The sequence below is a fragment of the Oryctolagus cuniculus genome, chromosome 2, assembly GCF_051225735.1.
Source record: "Oryctolagus cuniculus isolate XC-2025 breed Fujian yellow rabbit chromosome 2, ASM5122573v1, whole genome shotgun sequence".
Lineage (NCBI taxonomy): Eukaryota > Metazoa > Chordata > Mammalia > Lagomorpha > Leporidae > Oryctolagus > Oryctolagus cuniculus.
In genome coordinates, this window is record NC_142868.1 from 92,359,366 (window position 1) to 92,386,195 (window position 26,830).

General features: G+C 36.8%; 1 protein-coding gene across 1 annotated transcript in view; it reads left to right on the forward strand.

The window, feature by feature from the left end:
* Positions 1 to 26,830, forward strand: part of LOC103352161 (disintegrin and metalloproteinase domain-containing protein 32) — a 137,888-nt gene that overhangs the window by 53,446 nt on the left and 57,612 nt on the right. The window contains exons 10-11 of the mRNA XM_089327039.1: positions 4,533 to 4,614; positions 23,192 to 23,328. Coding sequence (XP_089183165.1) covers positions 4,533 to 4,614; positions 23,192 to 23,328 — 219 coding nt within the window. The remainder of the gene's footprint in view (positions 1 to 4,532; positions 4,615 to 23,191; positions 23,329 to 26,830) is intronic.

The following is a 26,830-nucleotide window of genomic DNA, read 5'->3' on the forward strand; positions in this document are numbered from 1 at the left end:
AAGAGGAGCACATAAACAATACTAGGTCTGCAAATACTAGCTGATAGAATCAAAAAGGGAGAGAACGATCCAACATGGGAAGTGAGATACACAGCAGACCCATAGAACGGCAGATGTCCTAAACAGCACTCTGGCCTCAGAATCAGCCCTTAAGGCACACGGATCTGGCTGAAAAGCCCATGAAAGTATTACAGGCATGGAAAGCCAAGACACTCTGGCAAAAAAAAAAAAAAAAAAAAAAAAAAAAAAAAAAAAAAAAAAAAAAAAAAAAAAAAAAAACAAAACACCTAAATGAAAGATCTCCGCGAGTGAGATCCCAGTGAAAAGAACAGGTCATCAAACAAGGAGGTACCTTTCTCTGAAGGGAGGAGAGAACTTCCACTTTGACTACAACCTTGTCTAAATATGATCAGAGTTGGTGAACTCAAAAGGCTTCCATAGTCTTGGCAACTCATGACAAGAGCCTAGGGTGATTACTGATGCCATAAACAAGAGTGTCAATTTGTTAAGTCAACAACAGGAGTCTCTGTGCACTTACTCCTCATGTAGGATCTTTGTCCTTAATGTGCTGTACATAGAGATTTAATGCTATAACTAGTACTGAAACAGTATTTTACACTTTGTGTTTCTGTGTGGGTGCAAACTGTTGAAATCTTTACTTAATATATGCTAAACTGATCTTCTGTATATAAAGAGAATTGAAAATGAATCTTGATGTGAATGGAAGGGGGGAGGGAGAGGGAAAGGGGAGCATTGCGGGTGGGAGGGAAGTTATGGGGGTGGGAAGCCATTGTAATCCATAAGCTATACTTTGGAAATTTATATTCATTAAATAAAAGTTAAAAAACATTTTGTTTTTTAATGAACTTCCTGAGTTATTTTTAAATGTTTATAATTTTAAAGTATAGCTATATATTTATAACTTTATTCATATTAAGTTTTAGCAACAATGAGAAAATTCCTTCCCATAAATCTATATGTAAATGTCCATATGGAAATATAGTTGCCTATATTGAAATTTCAGCTGGTGTGTCAGTATTTCCTTTTGTATGTATGAAATTAATCTTTCCTTCATATCTCTTCTACTAATAAATATTATTGTCTGTTCATTTTTTACCAGTCTGATGTATATGAATCAATGTTATTGTTATCTTAATTTGCTTTTTTTCTGATGAAAAAATCTTTTCTTATGCTTGACACATCATTTTGGCTCTGTCCTTCTGTAATTGCCTTTTAATGTTAGTATTTCTGTATTTTTAATTTTTGTAAAGGTTTGAAGGGACAGAGACAGAGAAACTGGGTCAGTAGTAAAGTCGCTTGGACTTGAACCTGCACTCCTATCTGGGATGTAGGAGTGTGGAATAATGGCTTAACATGACGCACCACAGTGCCCACCTCTCATTAATATGTAGTCAAAAAGAGAGGTGACATTTTATTTTTTGTCACATGGCTAGCCAATTTTGCCAGGAATTTAAGTAGCACATTTGTCACACATTTGTCTAGTCTCATAAACAACCTGTTTTTATAGATATTAATATAATTTTATATATCTATGAGAACTGATACATTTATAATGCTTACTCTTCCAGTCTACAAGTATGTATATTTATATTGAATATTCCAGTCAGTAATAGTGCTACATCTTTCGATTATTCAGAGCGTTCTTAAATTCATTAGAAAATCTTTCCAGTTTTCTGTAGAGGTCTCACAGTTAATTTTGTTATCTTTTTTTTGGTGTTTTATATTTTATGTCAATGTAAACTGAATATGTTCTAATCATAGTAGTATTAACTAAAGATCACAGTTTATACAATAGTTTATTCTTTGTTATATAAATTCATTTTTCAAAATTGTAGCAATTTACCTGTTGATTTTAAAATTTCTGCATGCATAATATTATCTGAAAATTATCATGGTTTATTTCTTCTAATCCAATACTTATGCCATTCATAGCCCTACTGAATTGGCTAAATTATTAAAAGGATGGTGAATAGACATTGTGATAGTAAGTATCTTTGTCACATTCCTGATTGGAAAGGTAATATTTCTTTTTAAATGTATTTTATTTATTTGAAAGGTAGAGTTACAGTTAGAGAGAGAGAGGTCTTCCATCTGCTCGCTCACTCCCCAAATGGCCACAAGGGCCAGAGCTGCACTAGGTCGAAGCCAGGAGCCAGGCACTTCCTTCTGGTTCTCCCAGATGGGTGGCAGTGACACAAGAATTGGGCCATCTTCCCAGTGCTTTCCCAGATGCATTAAGGAGGAGCTGGATCAGAAGAGAAATAGAACTCAAATCAGCACCCACATGGGATGCTGGCATCTCAGGTGGTAGCTTAACCTGTTATGCTGCGATGCTGGCCCTGGAAAAAAAATATTTCTGTATTTTCAAATATACTGTATTATTTGTGATAGAGTCTCTATGGAAGCTGTATATCAACACCAGGAAATTGCTTTCTATTTTTTGTTTAATCCATATTGGTATTTTTTTAATCCTAAATGTAAAATTTTATTGATTGAAGTTTCTTCCTCTACAGAAAGAATTATAGAATCTAAATATACTGTTTAAATTCTGGCTTAATTTCTATTATATTAATGTAGCCCTGCTGTTGATGTAGCAAATTGCATTGATTGGTTTTTAAATGTTAAGCAGATTTTGCATCCTGAGAATCTATACAGCTGAACTGTGATATACTACCTTCAGTATATTGCCAGATTCAGTTTATTGATAATTGTTTAGGATTTTTTATTGTTACATGTCAGTTCCTTTTTGAAATTTGTCTATTTCTGAAATGATTGTGTCTTTTTCTGTTTCTTTTCTAAAATTTATCTTTTGTCATGTATCTAATATTTGCCTGATTTTATTATTTATACTTTGGAACTTTTCTTCACAACTACAGTTGCTTAATAAATTTTAAACATTTGTGGTTGGCATTGTGGGGCAGTAGGATAAGCTACCACTTGTGCTGCCTGCATCTCATAGTGGTTTGCTAGTTGAGTCTTCTCATCTTCAAATCCAGATACCTACTAATGTGCTTGGGAAGGCAGTAGATGATGACTCAAGTACTTGGGTTCCTGGCACTCACGTGGGACACTCTGATGAAGTTACTGGCTCTACCTCTAGAATAAAAATGAATAAATCTTTTAAAAAATATTTGTAATGGATTATTTATTTTGGTTTGTACTGAGTGTTTTTGGAAATTGGCTGCAAATAATTGGCTTACTCACAATCATATTTCATAAAAGAATTCATTATTGGCTCATGCCTGTCCTTCCTTTAAGTTATATATTTATAATAACACATCACCATGAACTCTCCATCTGACAAAATGCTAAGACTTTGAGGGCAGCTTACATTAAGGATATAGCTTCTATCACATCCTACATGGGAGAGGGAAGAAGTTCCTGGATCCTGGCTTCAGACTGGCGCAGCTCTGCCATTGCAGCCATCTGGGGAGGGAACCCGTGGATGGAAGACCTCTCCCTCCCTCTCTCTCTCTGTAACTCTGCCTTTCAAATAAATAAATAAATCTTTAACAAAAAATAAATTCCCTGGAGTCCATCAATCTTACTACTACTATGTATATTTACAATGGAAAAGACATCAAAACATGTAAGAGATATGTTCACTCTCTTTTATTTTGGCATTATTCACAGTTAAATTTGTGGAATCAATGTGTCTGTCACTAAATTAATGAATGAAGTTTGTGTACACACTTAAGGGATTATCATTGAGCTATAAAATGAAGGACATTCTGCTCAATTTTAGTTTCCACTAATGTGCTGTATCTTTTCCATTTTGTTACTTTTAGTGTCTCTGTGTCTATTGGTGGGGTATGTTTGTTGATTAGTGTAAAAACATTTGGTAGTCTAAACCTTTTACTTGAGGAATTCAGTCTGCTTACATTCAGGGTCATTAAAATTATGGCAGTATATGTTTGGACAACATGTACCCTATTAATTCAGAGTATGGCTATGGAATCAGACTGCCCAGGTTCAAGTTCTTCAGTTGCTCTTATGCTGCCTTGAGAAAATTACTTATGTTTCCCATCTGATGGGAAATAGTTCCCATTTTTAATAGGGATAAAAGTATCAATTTCACAGGTTTACTTTGAAGATTAAAATGGATAATTCATGCAAAGTTTTGAGAATTGTGGTATTTTTTTATAAGAGTTTCTTTAGGCCAATACTCAAAACTAAGAAAAAGTATTTATGATAAAATGAGGTCATTTCTATGAAAAACTGAGCTTTTTGATGTCAGTGTCAAATTTTGATGCATAAATTAAAAGGCTGTATTGTCATTTAATAAAATTTTTTGATTAAAAGTTTTTGTAATCTTAACCAAATATGATAAGTGCATATCAAAACTTGGATCTGTTGGGTGTTTAGAAAATCAAATGTGTTTAAATGAATTTTGTTAAGAAAATTTCTAAACTTTGAAGTAATTAAGTGCATTTCAGAGTAGGATTTTATCAACTACATTCTCAAATTTAGATTTTAATTACGATGTATTATCTATCTATATATTTATTTAGTTACAGGGATTATCCAGATTATGTGGGTGCAGTGTTTCCTGCAAAGATATGTAACACTCGTTATTCTGCAGGAATTGCAGTGGTATGTAATTATTTAATTTTATTTTTAAAATTTTACAAATTTAGAAATTGTCAACACAATAGTATATATTTTATGCATTTATATTTGTTTAGAAATTGCATGTGTTTTCCATGACTGCTAAATTTTGAAACATTACTAAGGAAAAATATTTTGTGGAAAAAATTATTTACCATTTACTGTATTAGAACTTAAATTGGGGTTAAAAATATCACATATAAATAACACATGCATTCTTCACAACATGGAATAGTACAACATGGAAAATTATGTTAAGGAAATTTCCATTGCCCCAGTAGATTTTTGCTTGCACACATAAAATTGGAGAAGTACTCTTACAGATAAATAACTTCAAAATCAAAATAAGTAAATAAAAACTGCAATAATATTCTTTAAAATGTGTCAAGCGTCTAAAAGTGTAGAAAAGAAAATTTTGTGTGTATTAAATTTTTATATTATTTATAAATGTGTTGTATACAAAAAAAATTGGTAAAAGTAAATGCATCATTGAAAGTTAATGTAACTCGGAGAGCAGCAAGATGGTGGAATAGGAAGGGAGTACACTGATAGTCTGGGAAGAGACAGTTAAATAAAAGTGGAGATACTGCATGTTCAAGGAAGAGTAGGGGAAGAAACAGCAGAGGAAACTCTTCCGGAACTAGTGATGCACAGTGGACCTGTGTGGAGAGCGTGGGAGCCCACAGTTCATGACACTGGCAGCAGAATCAACACACCAGCGCTGGAACGCGAGGTGAGCCGAACCTCGGTAGCCCGAGACACTGGCGGGCAAGCGGAAAGAGGACACTAGAGGGAATGAGGCTTGGGGCAAAAAAAAAAAAGTGACCGATACGGACACGAGTTTCTCTCTCTCCACTCACCTCTCAAAGGAGAGCAAGACAAAGAGCAGGCGCCATTTTGGACATACGTCATAAGTGGGGCAACCTCAGGGCTGCACCCGCCCTCAGCCAAGCAGAAAAACCTGAATTGGGGGGGGGTGAAATAACAAGAGATTAGGACCTAGTGAATATGTGGTGCTACTGGACTGAGACTGTGAAAAAAGAGACGGTGGGTGAGAGAACTCACGGAATTCAAGTGAGTACTCTGCAGAGATGCCACAATTCGGTAACCTTGGCAACCCAGTAGGAGACTACAGGAGAATTTGAGCTCACACTGAGGGAAGAACAGATTCCCTGTATGGTCCTTGGGAAAGAGCTTCTGATCTCTGGCTCCTGTGGGTATGTCATTCGCCTGATAACTATCTCCAATTCTGCTCAGCTGTGCAGAATTACTTCCCTTTTGAATCAAAAAAAAAAAAAATTTACCACGCCAAACCTGGGAGTGTCACCTCTGGAATACCCTTAACCCTGAGGAACCAAACCACTCTCAGGCCACACCCATCTCAAGCCTCTAAGGCTCCATCAAAAGCAGACAGTCCACTTAAGCTAGAGACATAGTATAATGAGAAAAACCACCACAGCGAGGGAAGAAGAATCCAAAGAATATCTCCACAATGCCAAGCAACAAACGCAGAAACTGAGCAAACAAGAACAAGGAAGACATTATGACACCCCCAAATGAACACCCCAAAACAAGATTATGAAGATGATGAGATGGAAGAAATGCAAGATACCGATTTCAAAAAATTTATGATAAGAACAATTAGAAGTTTTCAAAAATGCTTGAGCTATGGAAATCCTTACTGGACAGGATAGAAAATCTCCTTCGAGAAAATGAAATCTTAAGGAGGAATCAAAATGAAATGCAGAAACTAGTAGAACAGCAAAGTGTGGTAGTGAAGAGTAATCAAAATGAAATGAAGAACTCAATAGATCAAATGACAAACACATTAGAGAGCCTTAACAACAGAGTCAATGAAACAGAAGAGAGAATATCGGACTTAGAATACAGAGAACAGGAAAGGATACAGTCAGACCAAACAAAAGAAGAGAAAATTAGAAATCTAAAAAATATTGTTGGGAAACTTCAGGATACTATTAAAAAAACCCAACATTTGGTTCTAGGAGTTCCTGAAGTCATGGAGAGAGAGAAAGGATTAGAAGGCCTTTTTAGTGAGATTCTAGCAGAGAAATTCCCGGGTTTGGAGAAGAACAGAGATATCCTAGTATAGGAAGCTCATAGAACCCCTAGTAAACATGACCAAAATTGATCCTCGCCATGACACATGGTAATCAAACTCACCACAGTAAAACATAAAGAAAAGATTCTAAAATGTGCAAGAGAGAAACATCAGATTACTCTCAGAGGATCTCCAATCAGACTCACAGCAGACTTCTCATCAGAAACCCTACAGGCTAGAAGGGAATGGCGATACATAGCCCAGGTACTAAGACAGAACAACTGCCAGCCCAGAATATTATATCCTGCTAAGCTCTCATTTGTGAATGAAGGTGAAATAAAGACCTTTCATAGCAAACAGAAATTGAAAGACTTTGTGGCCACTCGTCCGGCCCTGCAAAAGATACTTAAAGATGTGCTACACACAGAAACACAGAAACACAGTCATAAGTGTGAAAGAAGGTAAAGGAAGGAAACCTCACAGCAAAAGATCACAGGAAGTTCAAAGCATATACTAGAAAATATCTCCAGGAAAATGGCAGGGCAAAGTCACTATCAATAGTCACATTGAACGTTAATGGCCTGAACTGTCCAGTTAATAGACACAGATTGGCTGATTGAGTTAAGGAACAAAACCCATTTATTTGATGCTTACGAGAAACACGTCTTTCCAACAAAGATGCATACAGACTGAAAGTGCTGGAAAAAGATATACCATGCCAACAGAAATGAAAAAAGAGCGTGCATAGCCATCTTAATATTGGACAACATAAACTTTAACACAAAAACTGTTGAGAGAGACAAAGAGGGACACTATATAATGATTAAGGGCTCAATTCAACAGAAAGATGTAACTATTATAAATGTATATGCACCTAATTGCAGGGCAACGGTTTATTTAAAAGATTTGTTAAGGAACTTAAAGGGAGGCTTAGACTCCAATACAATATTACTGGGGGACTTCAATACTCCACTCTCAGAAATAGATCAACAGGACAGAAGATCAACAAGGACACCTTAGATTTAAACGACACTATACCCAAATGGATCTAACAGATATATACAGAACTTTTCATCCTACACATAAAGAATTTACATTCTTCTCAGCAGTACATGGAATCTTCTCTATGATTGACCACATACTAGGCCATAAAGCAAGTCTCAGCAAATTCAAAAGAATTAGAATCATACGATGCATCTTCTCAGACCATAGAGAAATGAAGTTGGAAATTAGCAACTCAGGAATCCCTAGAGAATATGCAAACACATGGAGATTGAACAACATGCTCCTGAATGAACAATGGGTCATAGAAGAAATCAAAAGAGAAATCAGAAATTTTCTGGAAGTAAATGAAGATAACAACACAACATACCAAAACTTATGGGATACAGCAAAAGGAGTGTTAAGAGGAAAGTTTATAGCAATAGGTGCCTACATCTAGAAATTGGAAAGGCACCAAATAAATGAGCTTTCAATGCATTTCAAGGATCTAGAAAAACTGCAGCAAATGAGACCCAAATCTAGTAGGAGAAGAGAAATAATTGAAATCAGAGAAGAAATCAATAGAATTGAATCCAAAAAAACATTGAAAAAAATCAGCCAAACAAGGAGCTTGTTTTTTGGAAAAAAAAAAAAAACACACACACACAAAACCAAAATTGACACCCCATTTGCCCAACTAACTAAAAAAGAGAAAATCCAAATCAATAAATTCAGAGATGAAAAAGGAAATGTAACAACAGACACCACAGAAATGAATCATCAGAAATTAATGCAAGGACTTGTATGACAGCAAACAGGAAAACCTATCAAAAATGGATAGATTCCTGGACACATGCAACCTACCTAAATTGAACCAGGAAGACATAGAAAACCTAAACAGACCCATAACTGAAGCAGAAATTGAACCAGTAATAAAGCCCCCCCCCCAACAAAGAAAAGCCCAGGACCAGATGGATTCACTGATAAATTCTACCAGACATTTAAAGAAGAACTAACTGCAATTCTTCTCAAACTATTCAGAACAATCGAAAAAGAGGGAATCCTCCCAAATTCTATCTATGAAACCAGCATCACCTTAATTCCTAAGCTGGAAAAAGATGCAGCATTGAAAGAGAATTACAGACCAATATCCCTGAAGAACATAGATGCAAAAATCCTCAATAAAATTCTCGCCAATAGAATGCAACAACACATCAGAAAGATCATCCACCCAGACCAAGTGGGATTTATCCCTGGTAAGCAGGGATGGTTCAATGTTCGGAACACAATCAATGTGATACACCACATTAGCATATTGCAGAAGAAAAACCATATGATTATCTCAATAGATGCAGAGAAAGCATTTGATGAAATACAACACCCGTTCATGATGAAATCTCCAAGCAAACTGGGTATGCAAGAACATTCCTCAATACAATCAAAACAATTTATGAAAAACCCACGGCCAGCATCCTATTGAATGGGGAAAAGTTGGAAGTATTTCCACTGAGATCTGGTACCAGACAGTGATGCCCACTCTCACCACTGCTATTCAATATAGTTCTGGAAGATTTAGCCAGAGCAGTTAGGCAAGAAAAAGAAATTAAAGGGATACAAACTGGGAAGGGAGAACTCGAACTACCCCTCTTTGCAGATGATATGATTCTTTATTTAGGGCATCCAAAGAACTCTACTAAGAGACTATTGGAACTCATAGAAGAGTTTGGCAAAGTAGCAGGGTATAAAATCAATGCACAAAAATCAATAGCCTTTGTATACACAGACAATGCCATGGCTGAGAAAGAACTTCTAAGATCAATCCCATTCATAATAGCTACAAAAACAATCAAATACCTTGGAATGAACTTAACCAAGGATGTTAAAGATCTCTACGATGAAAATTACAAAATCTAAAGAAAGAAACAGAAGAGGATACCGAAAAATGGAAAAATCTTCAATGCTTATGGATTGAAAGAATCAATATCATCAAAATGTCCATTCTCCCAAAAGCAATTTATACATTCAATGCAATACAAATCAAAATACCAAAGACATTCTTTTTAGATCTAGGAAAAATGATGCTGAAATTCATATGGAGACACAGGAGACCTTGAATAGCTAAAGCAATCTTGTACAACAAAAACAAACCTGGAGGCATCACAAGACCAGATTTCAGGACATACTACAGGGCAGTTATCAAAACAGCATGGTACTGGTACAGAAACAGATGGATACACCAATGAAACAGAATTGAAACACCAGAAATCAATCCAAACATCTACAGCCAACTTATATTTGATCAAGGATCCAAAACCAATTCTGGAGTAAGGACAGTCTATTCAATAAATGGTGCTGGGTAAATTGGATTTCCACGTGCAGAATCATGAAGCAAGACCCCTACCTTTCATCTTACACAAAAATTCACTCAACATGGATTAAAGACTTAAATCTGTGACCTGACACCATCAAATTATTAGAGAGCATTGGAGAAAGTCTGCAAGATATAGGTACTGGCAAAGACTTCTTGGAAAAGACCCCAGAAGCACAGGAAGTCAAAGCCAAAATTAACATTTGGAATTGCATCAAATTGAGAAGTTTCTGTACAGCAAAAGAAACAGGAAATTGAAGAGGCAACCGACAGAATGGGAAAAAATATTTGCAAACTATGCAACAGATAAAGGGTTAATAACCAGAATCTACAAAGAGATCAAGAAACTCCACAAAAACAAATCCAACAACCCAATTAAGAGATGGGCCAAGGACCTCAATAGACATTTTTCAAAAGAGGAAATCCAAATGGCCAACAGGCACATGAAAAAATGTTCAAGGTCATTAGCAATCAGGGAAATGCAAATCAAAACCACAATGAGGTTTCACCTCACCCCAGTTAGAATGGCTCACATTCAGAAATCTATCAACAATAGATGCTGGAGAGGATGTGGGAGAAAAGGGACACTAACCCACTGTTGGTGGGAATGCAAACTGGTTAAGCCACTATGGAAGTCAGTCTGGAGATTCCTCAGAAACCTGACTATAACCCTACCATTCAACCCAGCCATCCCACTCCTTGGAATTTACCCAAAGGAAATTAAATTGGCAAGCAAACAAGCTGTCTGCACCTTAATGTTTATTGCAGCTCAATTCACAATAGCTAAGACCTAGAACCAACCCAAATGCCCATCAAGAGTAGACTGGATAAAGAAATTCTGGGACATGTACTCTACAGAATACTATACAGCAGCCAAAAACAATGAAATCTGGTCATTTGCAACAAGATGGAGGAATCTGGAAAACATTATGCTGAGTGAATTAAGCCAGTCCCAAAGGGACAAATATCATATGTCCTCCCTGATCGGCGACAACTAACTGATCGCCAAAGGGGAAAACTGTTGAAGTGAAATGGACACTATGAGAAACAGTGAATTGATCAGCCCTTGTCCTGACTGTTGTACAATGTAATACTTTATCCCTTTTAGTAATTTTTTTTCTAATACTATTGGTTGAACTCTGTGATTAACACACAATTATTCTTAGGTGTTTAAATTTTAACTGAAAAGTGATCCCTGTTAAATATAACAGTGAGAATAAGAGAGAGAAGGGATGTACAATATGGGACATGCTCAAGCTGACTTGCCCCAAATGGTGGAATTAGAAACGTGCCAGGGGATTCCAATTCATTGTCTTCAAGGTGGCATGTATCAATGTAATCTCACTAGTCCAAGTGATCAACTCCAGTTCACAACTGATCACACTGATAGGTCGAAGATCAAAGGGATCACATAAACTAGACTAGTGTCTGCTAATACTAACTGATAGAATCAAAAACAACATGGAAAGCGGGATACACAGCAGACTCATAGAATGGCAGATGTCCTAAACAGCTCTCTGGCCTCAGAATCAGCCCTTAAGGCATTTGGATATGGCTGAAGTGCCCATGAGAGTATTTTAGGCATGGAAAGCCAAGACACTCTGGCAAAAAAAAAAAAAAAAAAAAAAAAAAAAAAAAAAACTAATTGAAAGATCTCTGCGAGTGAGATCCTAGTAGAAAGAACGGGCCATCAAAGAAGCAGGTACCTTTCTCTGAAGGGAGGAGAGAACTTCCACTTTGACTATGACCCTGTCGGAATAAGATTGAAGTCGGTGAACTCAAAAGGCTTCCATAGCCTTGGCAACTCATGACAAGAGCCTAGGGAGATTACTGACGCCATAAACAAGAGTGTCAAATTGTTAAGTCAACAACAGGAGTCACTGTGTACTTACTTCTCACGTGGGATCTGTCCTTAATGTGTTGTCCAATGTGAATTAATGCTATAACTAGTACTGAAACAGTATTTTACACTTTGTGTTTCTGTGTGGGTGCAAACTGATGAAATCTTTCCTTAATATATACTGACTTGATCTTCTGTATATAAAGATAATTGAAAATGAATCTTGATGTGAATGGAATGGGAGAGGGAGCGGGAGATGGGAGGGGTGCGAGTGGGAGGGAAATTATGGGGGAGGGGAAGCCATTGTAATCCATAAACTGTACTTTGGAAATTTATATTTACTAAATAAAGTTAAAAAAAAGAAAGTTAATGTAACTCTGTAAGTCATTCTCTTGCTTTAATGCTTCTTTAATGCCTTGCTTCTAATGTTTCCTGTTGTTCTGTCTCTCTTTATATAAACTATTTTTGCAGCAAAATGGGATTCAGCACATATTTTTATTTCTATCACTATAATTCTTGACTACAAAAAAAATTCATGAACATTCTGTAAGTTCTAAACTACAGATACACAAAGCAAGAAATGATAGTAAATTCTTTTCTTTATCCCTTTAAGGTAATCCTATTTAATAATTTAAGAATTTCTATGTAAGTTCTATTCATTTAAATCCGTTATTTGATATCTTATTGAAATTCTAGTTTGATTTATAAACTGTCAATGATATCGGTAGTATTATCTTTGACATATTTAGGCCACTGACTTTACTTATTAGGCGTTTGTATAGGTTATTTTAAATTTTGAGATGCATGTAAAGTTTTTTACATAGAACATATTTTTCATTATCTTTTTTAAAAATAATTTCCACAAGATCTTTTTTGTAGTTAATTTATTTTGAAGATAAAGTTAGAGAAAATGAAAGAGAGACAGAGAGAGACAGAGAGAGAGAGAGAGAGAGAGACAAAGACACAGAGAGAGCATCTTCATCTGTTGGTTCACTCCCTAAACATCTGTAATTGCCAGGAATTGGCCAATCCAAAGTCAAGAGCCTGGCTCTCCATCTGGGGCCCATTTTCTTGGTCCATCTTCCTCAACCATTTCAGGAGTATTAGCATGGAGCTGTATGGGAAACAGAGCAGCTAGGACTCAAACTGGAATTCATAAGGGATGTCAGAATCACAAGTGGGAGCTTAACCTATTTCACTGCAACACTGACCCTTTTTCATGAACTTTTTTTTAAAGATTTTATTTATTTATTTGAAAGGCAGAGTTACAGATGGAGAGAAGGAAAGGAGAGAAAGGTCTTCCATCTGTTGGTTCACTCCCCAAATTGTCACAATGGCCGGAGCTGGGCGATCCAAAGCCAGGAACCAGGAGCTTTCTTTGCGTCTCCCATGTGGGTGCATGGGGTCAAGCACTTGAGCCATCTTCTACTGCTTTCCAAGGCCATAGCAAAGAGCTGGATCAGAAGAGGAACAGCAGGGATACTGGATGCATATGGGATGCTAGTACTGCAGTCAGAGGCTTTGCCTTCTACACCACAGTGCTGGCCCTTTCATGAACTTTTTTTTGTCTTTTTTAAAAAAAAGATTTATCTATTTTACTTGAAAGTCACAGTTACACAGAGATAGGAGATACGGGGGGGGGGGGGGAGAGAGAGAGAGAAAGGTCTTTCATCTACTGGTTCACTCCCCAGATGGCGACAACAGCCAGAGCTGCGTCAGTCCAAAGCCAGGAGCCAAGAGCCTCCTCCAGGTCTCCCATGTGGGTGCAGGGGCCCAAGAACTTGGGCCATCCTCCACCTCCTTCCCAGGCCTTAGTAGAGAGCTAGATTGGAAGTGGAGCAGTGGGGTCTGGGACCACTACTGCACATGTGGGAATGCAGATGGAGTTCTGGGATCTTTTCAGCTTTGGCTGATGATGAACCTTTTTTGAATACATGGACCTCAATAGTCATTCCACCAAAATCAATTCTTTTTAATTACATTTTTGTTGAAATTTTTAGATGTTTTTGTAATATCTCTGGGTGTAACATAGGGGCACACATTTATTGTCAACCTTTATAAAGTTTATAACATATTCTATGGGACCTATGTACTTTATTAATGTTAGCACACCAGTAATTCTTTATATAACATCCTGTGCAGTGATCCCTTTTCTACCAGCCTGTTTATTGGCATCAAGAGCCTAAAAAAGCCATGGGAAACTCTGGCTTTCTAATTTAATGGGGGCCATAATTATGTCCCCTGTGAAAACATTCTTTCCATAAATACAGCTAGCCAAAAGCACTGAAATCAAGATCCCCCAAAACAGAAATATGGTTATTTGGTCGCTTTCATAATCTCCTGTTCTTTTTTCAGACTTAGGCCTAATAGCTATGGGGGAAATGACATACAACCTTGGCTTCTGCTTTAGGATACTTTGCAAATCATTAATGACATCCTTTCTACTTCTCAGGACATCATCTATTAGCAGATGCCACAACTGAGTTTTCAGGCAGCCATTATACCATTCTGTAAACCAGATGCTTTTGGGTTATGAGACATATGATAGGTAAATCCTATTGTGCCTTCTGTAAATACTGTGCCAAAGAATGTGATTCCACTCAGAATTGATACTGTGTGGTGATGTAGAAGATATTATTTAAGTGCAGAAATACAGTGCAGGTAAAAATAGCATGACTGGGCAAACAGAATACACATCTGGAGCATATAAGGGCAAACCATTGCCCCTTCAATGAATGAATGGTTCAATGTAATATACCTTTTTACAATTGACTGGGTTATCCACCAGGGGCATGCCAGTAAAGTGGGAGCTCATCATTGGCCTCTGTTGTTGGAGTGTAAGACATTTAGCTGCATTGGTTGAGCTCATGTAAATCCTCCATATCTGCATTCATGGATACTTAGTACACTGACCTTTTGAGTAACCACTGCAGTGGCTGGAGAAAACAAATGTAATTGACATACACTGAAGAAATCCTGAATTTTGAGAGTCATCCCTCTCTCTCTCTCTCTTTTTTTTTTTTTTTTTTGACAGAGTGGATAGTGAGAGAGAGACAGAGAGAAAGGTCTTCCTTTGCCGTTGGTTCACCCCCCAATGGTTGCTGTGGCTGGCGCGCTGTGGCTGGTGCACCATGCTGATCCAATGGCAGGAGCAAGGTGCTTCTCCTGGTCTCCCATGAGGGTGCAGGGCCCAAGCACTTGGGGCATCCGCCACTGCACTCCCGGGCCACAGTAGAGAGCTGGACTGGAAGAGGAGCAACCCGGACAGAATCCTGCGCCCATGTGGGATGCTGGCACCACAGACGGAGGATTAGCCTATTGAGCCACGGCGCCAGCCGAGAGTCTTCTCTTAAGTGGCAATGGTATGATTAGATATGCTTTTTAAAAGAACGATCCTCATTCATGGAATTCCATTTACCTGAATTTACCTAACTTTACCTAGACTTCCTTCTAACCAACAGGCTTTGTTCTTTTCAAGTTTCTGACCACTTATCCAACCAATTATTAAGTGTCCATGAATCAGTATTTCTTTTATTTTTAAAAGATGTATTTACATGGTTGAAAGAGTTACACAGAGAGAGGAGAGTCAGAGAGAGAGAGAGGTCTTCCATCTGTTGGTTCACTCTCCAATTGGCCACAACGGCCGGAGCAAAGGTAGTAATGGAACAGATACCCACTTGGTCTTTTGAATAAGGCTGTCATGTTCATTTCTGACTGTGGCTAGCACATCTTGCTTAACCTCAGACTAGGCCCATACTTTTCCCTTCATTCAAACAATGAGCATTTGCTTCCAGTCATAAAGTGCAGTTGAGTTGTGGGGTAAGCAGCACAGTGAATATGGATTCACTGTTAGATAAAATTGAAACAAGAGTCTTGGACAGCTGACCAATTCAGTCTTCCTACAGGAGATAATTTTTCAAGTAACCACCACCATCATCATCATTGTCATCAGAAAAATGGACAAACATTAAAGACAATCCAGCTTTTTATTGCCTCTAAGTTGGATTCTTTATAAGTTTTCTTAATTTTGAACATTATGGTTGGTGGGTCATTAAGCCTGTGATTATAAAGTAAATTGAAATTATGGCATTGAAAAAAATAAAGGGAAAAAAGGAAGGGGTGTTGAGGGAGGAAGGGATATATGGTTATCTTCGTAGAATTGTATCTGAAATATAGGAAATCTGTTCTGTTTATATTAATAATTTTAAAAAATAAATTTAACATCTGTGATTAACATTCAATACTTGTACATTAAATGGAGTATACAATCTTTCAACATGTACCTACAGCATAAACCCATCAAACCAGGGAAGTGGCCTTTCTTTTGTCTATGATCTCATTTTTATTTGGAGTCTACTAGCTGCCCTACCAGGTCTTTCTACAGTATATAACACTTTATTGTGAACTCTAATTATCCCACTGTGCTGTGGAACACTAGAACTTGTTCCCCCTCTCTGACTATATTTTAGTATCTGCTATCCAACTGCCCTCTTTATACTCTTCCATTTTTCCAGCCTGCAGTAATCAGTGCTCTGTGTTGAGATCAACTGTTCTTTTGAACTTAAATAGATGAAGGAGTACATTTGATATTTGTTTTTCTGTGTCTGTGTCTGGCTTATTTTACTTAACGCAGACAATCTCTGATTGTCATAAATGTCAGGATTTCATTCTTTTTGGCTGAGTAATTTTCTGTTCTTTATATATGCCATGCTACCTGTGTCAGTTCATTCATTGCTGGCATCTAGATTGATTTTGTATCTTTAATATTTTTATAGAGGTGCAGTAAACATGGAAATGCAGACATCTATTCCATATGTTTATTTCATTTCCTCTGGATATGTTCCCAGAACTGGTATAGCTGAGTCATATCTTAGATGTATTTTCAGGTTTATGAGGACCCTCCATGTTGTTTTCCATGATGGTTATATTGATTTTCACTCTAGGGTTCTTTTCTCCCTAAATCCTTGCAAAAAAATTTTGGTTTTGATCTTCAGTTATAGCTGTTTAGCCAGAATGAGGTGATACCTCACTGTAATTTTTATTTGCATTTTCCAGATGGCTGTGATCCTGAGCATTTTCCATGTGTTTGTTTTCCATTTGTATTTCTAATTTTGAAAAAAGAAGTATAATATCCTTTGCCCATTTTAAGAAATGGATTTTTTAATGTTACTGAATATCTTGAGCTCCATGTATATTTTTGATGTTTTACCTTTATCAGATGCATAGTTGGCAAATATTTTCTCTCATTCTCACAATTATCTCTTTATTCTGTTGATCAATTTTTTTTTCCTTTGCTGTGTAGAAGCTTCTTAGGTATAATCCCATTTGTCAGTTTTCGCTTTTATTTCCTATACTTTTGGGTGGATTCTTTTCCAAACAAATCATTGATTTTGAAAATCAATTGAGGGGCCTGCACTGTGGCTTAGTGGGTTAAACCGCCACCTGCAGTGCTGGCATCTCGTATGGGCACTGGTTGGAGTCCTGGCTGCTCCACTTCCGATTCAGCTCTCTGCTAAGGCCTGGGAAAGCTTAATAGAAGATGGCCCAAGTCCTTGGGCTCCTGCACCAGTGTGGGAGACCCAGAAGAACCTCCTGGCTCCTGTCTTCATATTAGCAATGCTCCATCCACTGAGGCCATCTAAGGAGTGAACCAGTGTATGGGAAGACCTCTCTTTCTCTGCCTCTCCTTCTCTCTGTGTGTAACTCTGACTTTCAAATAAATAAATATATCTTTTAAACAAAAGAAAATGAATTGAAATGTTTTCTGTGATTTTTTTCAATAATTTCATGGTTTTAGATATCATAATTAGATTTTCATCCAATTTTAAGTTGATTTTTATATATGGTGAGAGGTAGATTTCAATCTTCTGCTTGTGAATATCCTATTTTCTTAGCACCATTTACTGAAGAAAATTCTCTTTCTCCATTTGGGTATCTTATTAAAGATTTACTGTAAATGCTTGGATTAAGTTTTGAGATTTCTATTTTGTTCCATTGGTTAGTGTGTCTGTTTTTTTTTTTTTTTTTGACAGGCAGAGTGGACAGTGAGAGAGAGAGACAGAGAGAAAGGTCTTCCTTTGCCGTTGGTTCACCCTCCAATGGCCGCCGTGGCCGGCGCGCTGATCCGATGGCAGGAGCCAGGAGCCAGGTGCTTTTCCTGGTCTCCCATGGGGTGCAGGGCCCAAGCACTTGGGCCATCCTCCACTGCACTCCCAGGCCACAGCAGAGAGCTGGCCTGGAAGAGGGGCAACCGGGACAGAATCCGGCGCCCCGACCGGGACTAGAACCCGGTGTGCCGGCGCCGCTAGGTGGAGGATTAGCCTAGTGAGCCGTGGCGCCGGCAGTGTGTCTGTTTTTGTACTGGTATTATACTGTTTTGTTTATAATAGTTCTGTGGTATATCTTGCCATCTGGTATTGTGATGCCCCTAGCTTTGTTCTTTTTCAAAAAAAAAAAAAAAAGTATTTGAGAACAGAGAAACAGGGGGAGAAAGAAGGGGGGAGGAAGGGAGAAAGGCAGAGGAGAAGAGGACTTAAATTTGCTGTTTGACTCCCCAAATTCCTGCGGTAGTTAAAGTTAGGCTGTGGCTGAAACAGGGAACTAGCAATGAAATCCAGGTGTCCAGTGTGTGGGTAGCAGAAATCCAATTATTTGTACCATCACTGTTTCTTCCCAGAGTCTGAATTGGTTAGAAGTTTGATTCAGGAGCCAAAGATGGGAATTGAACCTAGATATAACTGTGAGGCATATGGGTATCTGAACTCTTATACAGACAACTCAACCATCAGGTTTGTTTTGTTCTTTTAAGACTGGCTCTGCAGGAGGTTGTTTTGCCTCCATGTGAATATTAAGATTGCTTTTCCTAGTTCTTTTTTCTAGCTCTCTCTCTGTCTCTCTCTGTCTCTCTGTCTCTCTCTCTCTCTGTGTGTGTTTTGAATCTGGAAATTACTTTGATTATGGACATCTTAACAGTGTTAATCTTTCTAATCAATGAAGATAGGTCATTTAATTTTTTTTCTTCAATTTTTGTGACTTTCACATTCTTGGTTAATTTTTTTCCAAGATGTTTTTTGTTTTTATTTTTGTTTCTAGCTATCATGAATGAGATCGCTCTTTTAATTTCTTTCTCAGTGACTTTATTATTGATACATAAAATTATTATTTATTATGTGTTGATTTTATATTCTGTGTCTTTACTGAGTTTGTTTATCAGTTCTAACATTCTCTTGGTATATTCCTTAGGTTTCTCTCTCTCTCTCTCTCTCTCTCTCTATATATATATATATATATATATGTGTGTGTGTGTGTGTGTGTGTGTGTGTGTGTTCGTATGTGTGTGAGATCTACAAAACACAGGGGGTAATTTGACTTCTTTCTTTCCAATTCTTATGCCTTTTATTTGCTTCTCGTCAAATGGTTCTAGTTAGAACTTTCAGAAATATATTGACTAAGTGTGATGAGCCTGGAACCCTGGTCTGGTTATAGATGTTAAAGGAAATACTTTCAACTTTTCTCCATTCCTTGTGATACTGTCTGTGGCTTTGTCATATATACCATTTACTATTTGGAAGTATGTTCTTTCTGTATGTAATCTGTTCAGAGTTTTTTCTTTATCATGAATAAATGTTAAATTTTATTGAACGCTCTTCTTGCACCTGAGATGATCATATGTTTGTCTTTCCTTATGTTGATGTGATATTATCTTCTGCTGCTTTTCCCAGGCCATTAGCAGGGAGCTGGATCAGTTGTGGAGCAGTCGGACTTGAACCAGTGTCCATGTGGGATGCCAGCATCGCAGGCAGCAGTTTTACATGCTTTGCCACAATATGGGTGCCTTATTTCCATATGTTGAGCCATCCTCATATCCCTGTGATAAATCCCACCTGATCATGATATGTGATCTTTTTGATGTATGGTTGGATTCAATTTTCTAGTATATTGTGGAGAATTTTTGCACTTATTTTCATCAGGAAGACCTGTCTGTAGTTTACTTTTTTTTCTTTTTTGTCATGGCTTTGGTTTTGGTATCAGGGTAATGCTAGCTTCATAGAATGAGTTTGTAAGAATTTCCTCCCTGTCAATTTTTATGCAAGAGTTTGAGAATTTGAGAATTTGTGTTAGTTATTTCTTAAAAGCTTTTATAATTCATGAGTAAGTCCATCTTTTCCTGACCTTTCCGGGAGATTTTTTATTACTGATTCAATCTTATTATTGTTCTTGGTTTATTCAAGTTTTCTATGCCTTGATTGAATTTTTTGGAAGTTATTCTTATTCAGAAGTGTTGTCATGTCTAAGTTTTCCAGTTTTGTGGCATATTCTTACTCATTTTGTTGTTTAGTGTTGTAGTTAATAATGCAATTAAGTCTGTGATTATAAAGTAAATTGAAGTTATGTTATTGCAAATATTAAAGAAAAAAGAGAGGAGGGGCAATTGAGAGAGGGAGGCAGGGGAATGTAGTTACCTTCTTAGAATTGTATCTGTGAAATACACAGGTCTGTTCTCTTTGTTTTTAATTGAGATACAATTTAAAAAACTGTCCTTTATTTCTGTGGCATCAGTTGCAAACTATTCTTTTTTCATCTCTTGATTTTATTTATTTGAAGCTTCTTTTTTTTTCCTTAGCTAAAGATTTATCTTATGGAACTTTCTCTAGGATAAAGACATATTAAGCCACAAAACAAATCCCAACAAGATAAAAATTGGAAATTGTATCATGTGTATTTTTTTCTGACAATAACGGAATAAATCTACAAGTTACCAAGAAAATATAGGGCTGGTGTTGTGGCTCAGGAGATTAAGCTGCCACCTGCAGTCTTGGTATCTGGTTTGAGTCCCAGCTGCTACACATCCCATTCAGCTCCCTGCTAATGTGCCTTGGAAATCAGTGGAAGATGGCACAAGTAGTTAGGCCTCTGCTACTCATATGGGAGCCCAGTATGGAGGTCCAGACTCCTGACTTTGGCCTGGCCCAGCACCAGCCATTGTGGCTATTTTGGGGGTAAACCAGCAGATGGGATATCTCTGTTATCTCCCACCCCCTACTTTCTGTAACTCTGTTTTTCAAGTACTTAAGTAAATAATTAAATAAATCCTTTTTATAAAAAGAAATGAAAACAACTAAAGACACTTTAGAGACATTATACAAATACATGGAGACTGAGTAATATACTGAGTGAACAATGGATCATTGAAAGAAAGATAAATTTAAAAATTCCTTGAAACTAATGAAAATAAAAGTATAAAATACCAAAACTTATGGGATACAAAAAAAAGCAGTACTAAGAGGTAAGCTTATAGTAGTAACTACCCCTATCACAAAAATATAAAAATATCAAATAAACAGCCTAGCAGTGCATCTCAATGACCTAGAGAAACAAGAACAAATAAAAGTTAATAGAAGGAAAATAATAATAAAGACAGCAGAGATAAATGAAAACTAAATAAATGAACAAAAGATCTGTGAAATAAAGAGTTGCATCTTTGCAAACAAAAACAAAATTGTCTTTAAAAAAAAGACTATTTGACAGATGTAGGGGAGAGAGAGAGAGAGAGAGAGAGAGAGAGAGAGAGAGATTGATTTTCCCTTTGCTACGTTGCACCCCAAATGGCCTCAAAAGCAAGGGCGGGGCCAGCTGAAGCCAGAAGTCAGGAGCTTTATCCACATCTACAGTGTGGGTGGCAGGGGCCCAGCATTTGGGCCATCCTTTGCTGCTATTCCCAGGCAATTATCAGGGAGTTTGATAAGAAGAGCATCAGGACATTAAGTGGCTCCCATATGGGATGCCAGTGTTGCAAGCTGTGGCTTTACTGGCCGTTCCATGATGCTGGCCCCAGTTTTCGGTTTTTTAATGTAGAGACTCTTACATTACTTGGGAGGTCTTCCTCCTCTGTTAACTCAATTGTTCCCAGCCCAAATTTCAGATTATATTGCGTTCCCTACCAAATTTAGTTTTCAGGAATTGTCCTCAGCCTCATCAATCCACAACAACACAAAATGAGTTACTTCAGTGCTGCTTCAGAGACGTTTTGATTATCTGTATGTTTAGTTCATTAGTCATAGATTTCCCTTTCTAATTTTCATTATATGTATTTGAAGGTGGTCGTAAGAAGCCAATTCACCTCCAATTCTTTTATTATTTATGTTTACACCATAGCAAATTATCTGTACCTTATCCCATGCCAGCTGATTTTGAGACATGATGAATTACCAGTGTACCATTCATGCTTGAAAGGAAGTTACCCGTGCACTTGCTTAATCCATGAGAAACCTAATCCATAAATGATACTTACAGAGTCTTTGCTCTGTGGCTTCTCCTAATGCAAGTCATTGTGATTAGCAGGAATCATACAATACACTTAAACTGGGCAATTTGATTATGTGGCCATACATGAGCTGGGAGGAGATTACACGAACTATCCTACATGAATATCAGAGCTCCTGTAAGAAATTAGGTTATTTGAAAACTATGGTCCATATAGTCAAAAGTCTATAAAAAAGCAAAGTTTCTTCATCAAATAAGGTCCTTATACATAGCTATGATAGCTTTCTTAAATTTGCTAAGCAATCAACTATTAAATTATGACAAAGATCTGCATAATCTCAGTATGCTTATATCTTAATACAACTTCATATGAAGAAGAGCTTCAACTATTTTTTTCGCTGTTCAAGGTTTATTTGGTGATTTAGGTTGTATGACACGTGGATAACTGGCTATATTGTTTATATGTAGATCATTCTTTTTACATTATATGGCAATGTACACCATTCATGCATAAAGTGAGATCCTTTAGAACAATTATGCATGAGACATGCAATATTGAATTTACACAATATTGGATCCTAGGAAGTGACTGGGAAAAAAGTTGAACTAAGCCCATCTGGTGAAGGAACCAGAAGTTATGTAGCACACAATCTAGTTGGAAGGTCAACTGGTGCCTGTACAACATTGGCAGTGGTACCTCAGAGGTGGTGGACTATCTTAGGCTAACCAGTTTAGGATGACACAAAATTAAGTAGCCTCCAGCATCTGGGTGTAGCTATGGGATATTATAAACCATTCTATTTCTAACTATAGGAAACTGATGGTTTTTCCCCTCCCCAGGCCATTATAATATCACAGATTAATCATGGTTCAAATAAAAAACATAACATGCATAGCCTCTAACTAAAACCATGTTGTAGCCTAGACAAGTGGTACAGCATTATGAACCATATCTCTTGAAAAAGAAAAAAGTTCAGAATTGTAACAAAATTATTTTAACCACCATGTAATGAATTATTTTTCATCTGAATTTTCTTTTCTTTTATTACAGTATCACAAGAGGATAACTTTGGAGGCATTTTCAGTTGTTGTGTCCCAGATGCTGGCACTCAGTCTAGGGATATCATATGATGATCCAAAGAAATGTCACTGCTCAGAAGCCATCTGTATAATGAATCCAGAAGCTATGTATGTTTTTTTAAAATACTTGTCTATTGGTCATGTTTATTTTGTTTTAAATATTCAAAGTGCAAAAATTCAGTATCTACATATAACACAAAGTAACTATGAATGGACCAATTAATGGGAAAACCTAGACATTTAAACTAAAATGTTAAGTTTATGGAGTGAAGTGTACCAGTAAAGACAGTTAGGGAGGCCGGCACCACAGCTCAATAGGCTAATCTTCCACCTAGCAGTGCTGGCACACCGGGTTCTAGTCCCGGTCGGGGCGCCGGATTCTGTCCCGGTTGCCCCTCTTCCAGGCCAGCTCTCTGCTGTGGCCTGGGAGTGCAGTGGAGGATGGCCCAAGTGCTTGGGCCCTGCACCCCATGGGAGACCAGGAGAAGCACCTGGCTACTGGCTTCGGATCAGCGCGGTGCTCCGGCCGCAGCACACCAGCCGTGGCGGCCATTGGAGGGTGAACCAACGGCAAAGGAAGACCTCTCTCTCTCTCTGTCCACTCTGCCTGTCAAAAAAAAAAAAAGAAGACAGGGAAAGCAAATCCAATCTGTAATATGTATTAGCATAGGAATTTTCATTTAGATACATATTTGAAAGCACTTACTTAATGCTGACATATTTAAACAGATGTCATTAGGACGTAACAAGTAATGTTTATGTTAGAATCTTTGGTTTTGCTTTCGAAATAGTTTAATATTGTGAATAACATTAAAACCATCAAAATAATATAAAGTCTACTTGAATATGAGTATCAAATACATGGCATTTTTGTAGTTTTGGACAAATTACTTGACTGTGCTTAGATTAACCTTTCTTATTTTTCAATGGGAATAACCCTTTTATTTCAGAAGGTAATATAAGAATACAGTGAGAAAATAAAAGAAAATTATATAGTTTCATAATTATGTGATAGGTTACCTGCAGTGATTTAAAAAATTTACAAATATCAATCAACATAAAGCATCAGATAAATGCTCCATCAGTTGCCTTTAGTATTTTGTGGATTTTCCTTTATAGAATATGATATATGATAGGAATTACCTATTTGTTACTGGAGAACTATGAAAAGTCAAACGTGAGAATAAGGCATCAATTTGAAAACATGATCTAGTCATAGTTACACCTAAGTATCATCAAAGGTGTTAATGTTCATATTCTAAAAATAAAACAACCGAAACGTATATACTTATAATTTTCTCTAAAATAGTCATTATATAAACAAATATCCATGTAAGGATACATGATAAATATATGCCTTCCTTATAGATGCATACATGGAATAAATACACATTTACAGACATACTCATGTGCTCACTCCAACTTTGGAAATATGGTAGGGAGCACTACTTTCTTTATTATCATTCTCTTCTATCACTTTCTTTCCCTGTTCTTTGAACCCAGAAGCTAGGCTAGTTCTGTTATTGTTTATCATCAAGCTCTAGTAACATTATTTGGGAATAAAACAAATATAGAATTAGAATTCTGAATGCAAAATATCAAACAAAAACTGAAGATGATTGATCACAAACTTTGGGGACATGTATTCTTAACTTAATTGCCATTATGGACAGCAAAATAGTATGAATAATTGGGGATTGTATATTGTTGAGGTGACTTACTTGAACTTTTTTCATTTGCTTATCTTTTCTTTTAAAGATTTATTTATTTGAAAGTCAGCATTACACAGAGAGAAGGAGAGGCAGAGAGAGAGGTCTTCCATCTGCCACTTCACTCCCCAGTTGGCCGCAACGTCTGGAGCTGTGCTGATCAGAAGCCAGGAACCAGGAGCTTCCTTTGGGTCTCCCATGTGGGTGCAGGGGCCCAAGGACCTGGCCCATCTTCTGCTGCTTTCGCAGGCCATAGCAGAGAGCTGGATCAGAAGTAGAATAGCCGGGACTTGAACTGGTGCCTATATGGGATGCTGGTACTGCAGATGGCGGCTTTACCCGCTATGCCACAGTAACTGTCCCTCATTTGTTTATCTCAAAAGTAGAGAAGCATTGTTAAAATTTTCATTTAGAATCCTAGCCACACATAATTTATCCTACCCACATACATGATGATGTAGATACAGAAACAAATATTGCAAATTTTCATTAAAATTTTTCATCAACTTCCAAAACATCAGTTTTAATCTAAATGGAGATACTTTATGGTATTATATAATAATCAATAATGAATTATGTGGTTCAGAGTACGTGAATTTGTAATCAAACGTCTCTTACCACTGCCAGCCACTGGTTACCACCATCCTACCCATTACTTCTAAGAATTTGATTCTTTCATATTTCACATCTAAATAAGACCATGTAGTATTTTTCTTTCTGTAATTAACTTATTTCACTTAGCATAATGCTGTTTATGTTCATCTTTGTTGTTATAGACTTTAAAGTCTTCATATTCTTGTGTATACCAGTGGTTTCTTGATAGTCACAGGATATCGGTTATAGGACCCTCACCCCATGTCTACCTCAAGATACTGATAGCCACAGATGCTCACATCCTTTCCATAACATAGTGTAGAACAGAATGAGAAATCCTAATCTGAAAATACTAAACCCCAAATTCTCCAGAATCTGAAAGTGTTGGAGTACTAACATAATACCACAGGTGGTAAATTCCATAATCTCATAAGATAGTCACAGTCAAAATGTAGATTCACTAAAAACAATCCATAAATTACATTCAGAACATGTGTATTATGTGTATGTGAAAGATTAATTTCACATATTCAAGTTATCTGATTAGGTCTAAGTGAATATTTCAAAATCGAAAAAAAACAATCTGAAGTCTGAAAAATTTCTTGTCCTGGTTGTTCTGGACTATGGGTACTCAACTTACACACTCCTATATGCTTAAATCATTTCTACAATAGCTAATGCAATATAAATGCTACATAAATAGTTGTTGCTGTATTTTTTCGTAATGGTTATAAGAATCAAATCCTGTGCTTATTCAGTAGAGACAGTTCTTTTTTTTATATTCTCCATCTGTGGTTGCTTGAGTCCATAGTGTAGAATCTGCAGATACAAAGGGCCAACTTATATTTACCACATTTTTTTCTTTCCTCATTCGTCTACTGATGTACATGTAGGTTAATTCCATATTCTGCCAATTGTAAATTTGTGCAACATGGTTACAATAATTAATAATATTCTACTGATACTTGAAAATTGCTAAGAGTAAACTTCAATACTAATTGCACCAAAATGCTGTATTAATTAGTTTTATTTAATTGTTCTATGGTTTTTATAAATAACATAACATAGATATAATTTAAAATATATAAAATAGTTATATATACAAATATATATATAATTTATATAACAAAAATAGCTGTATTAATACTCATTCTGCAGGTTAATAAGGTGTCTGTATTTTGAGGTTTGTGGTAAAGATTAAATAATCAAGTATATATTATACTAGATGTTCACTTAGTGTCAGCCTACTCCTTTCCTTACATATTTTTACTGCATATCAAAACTAACAAATCCACTGGAAATATTCT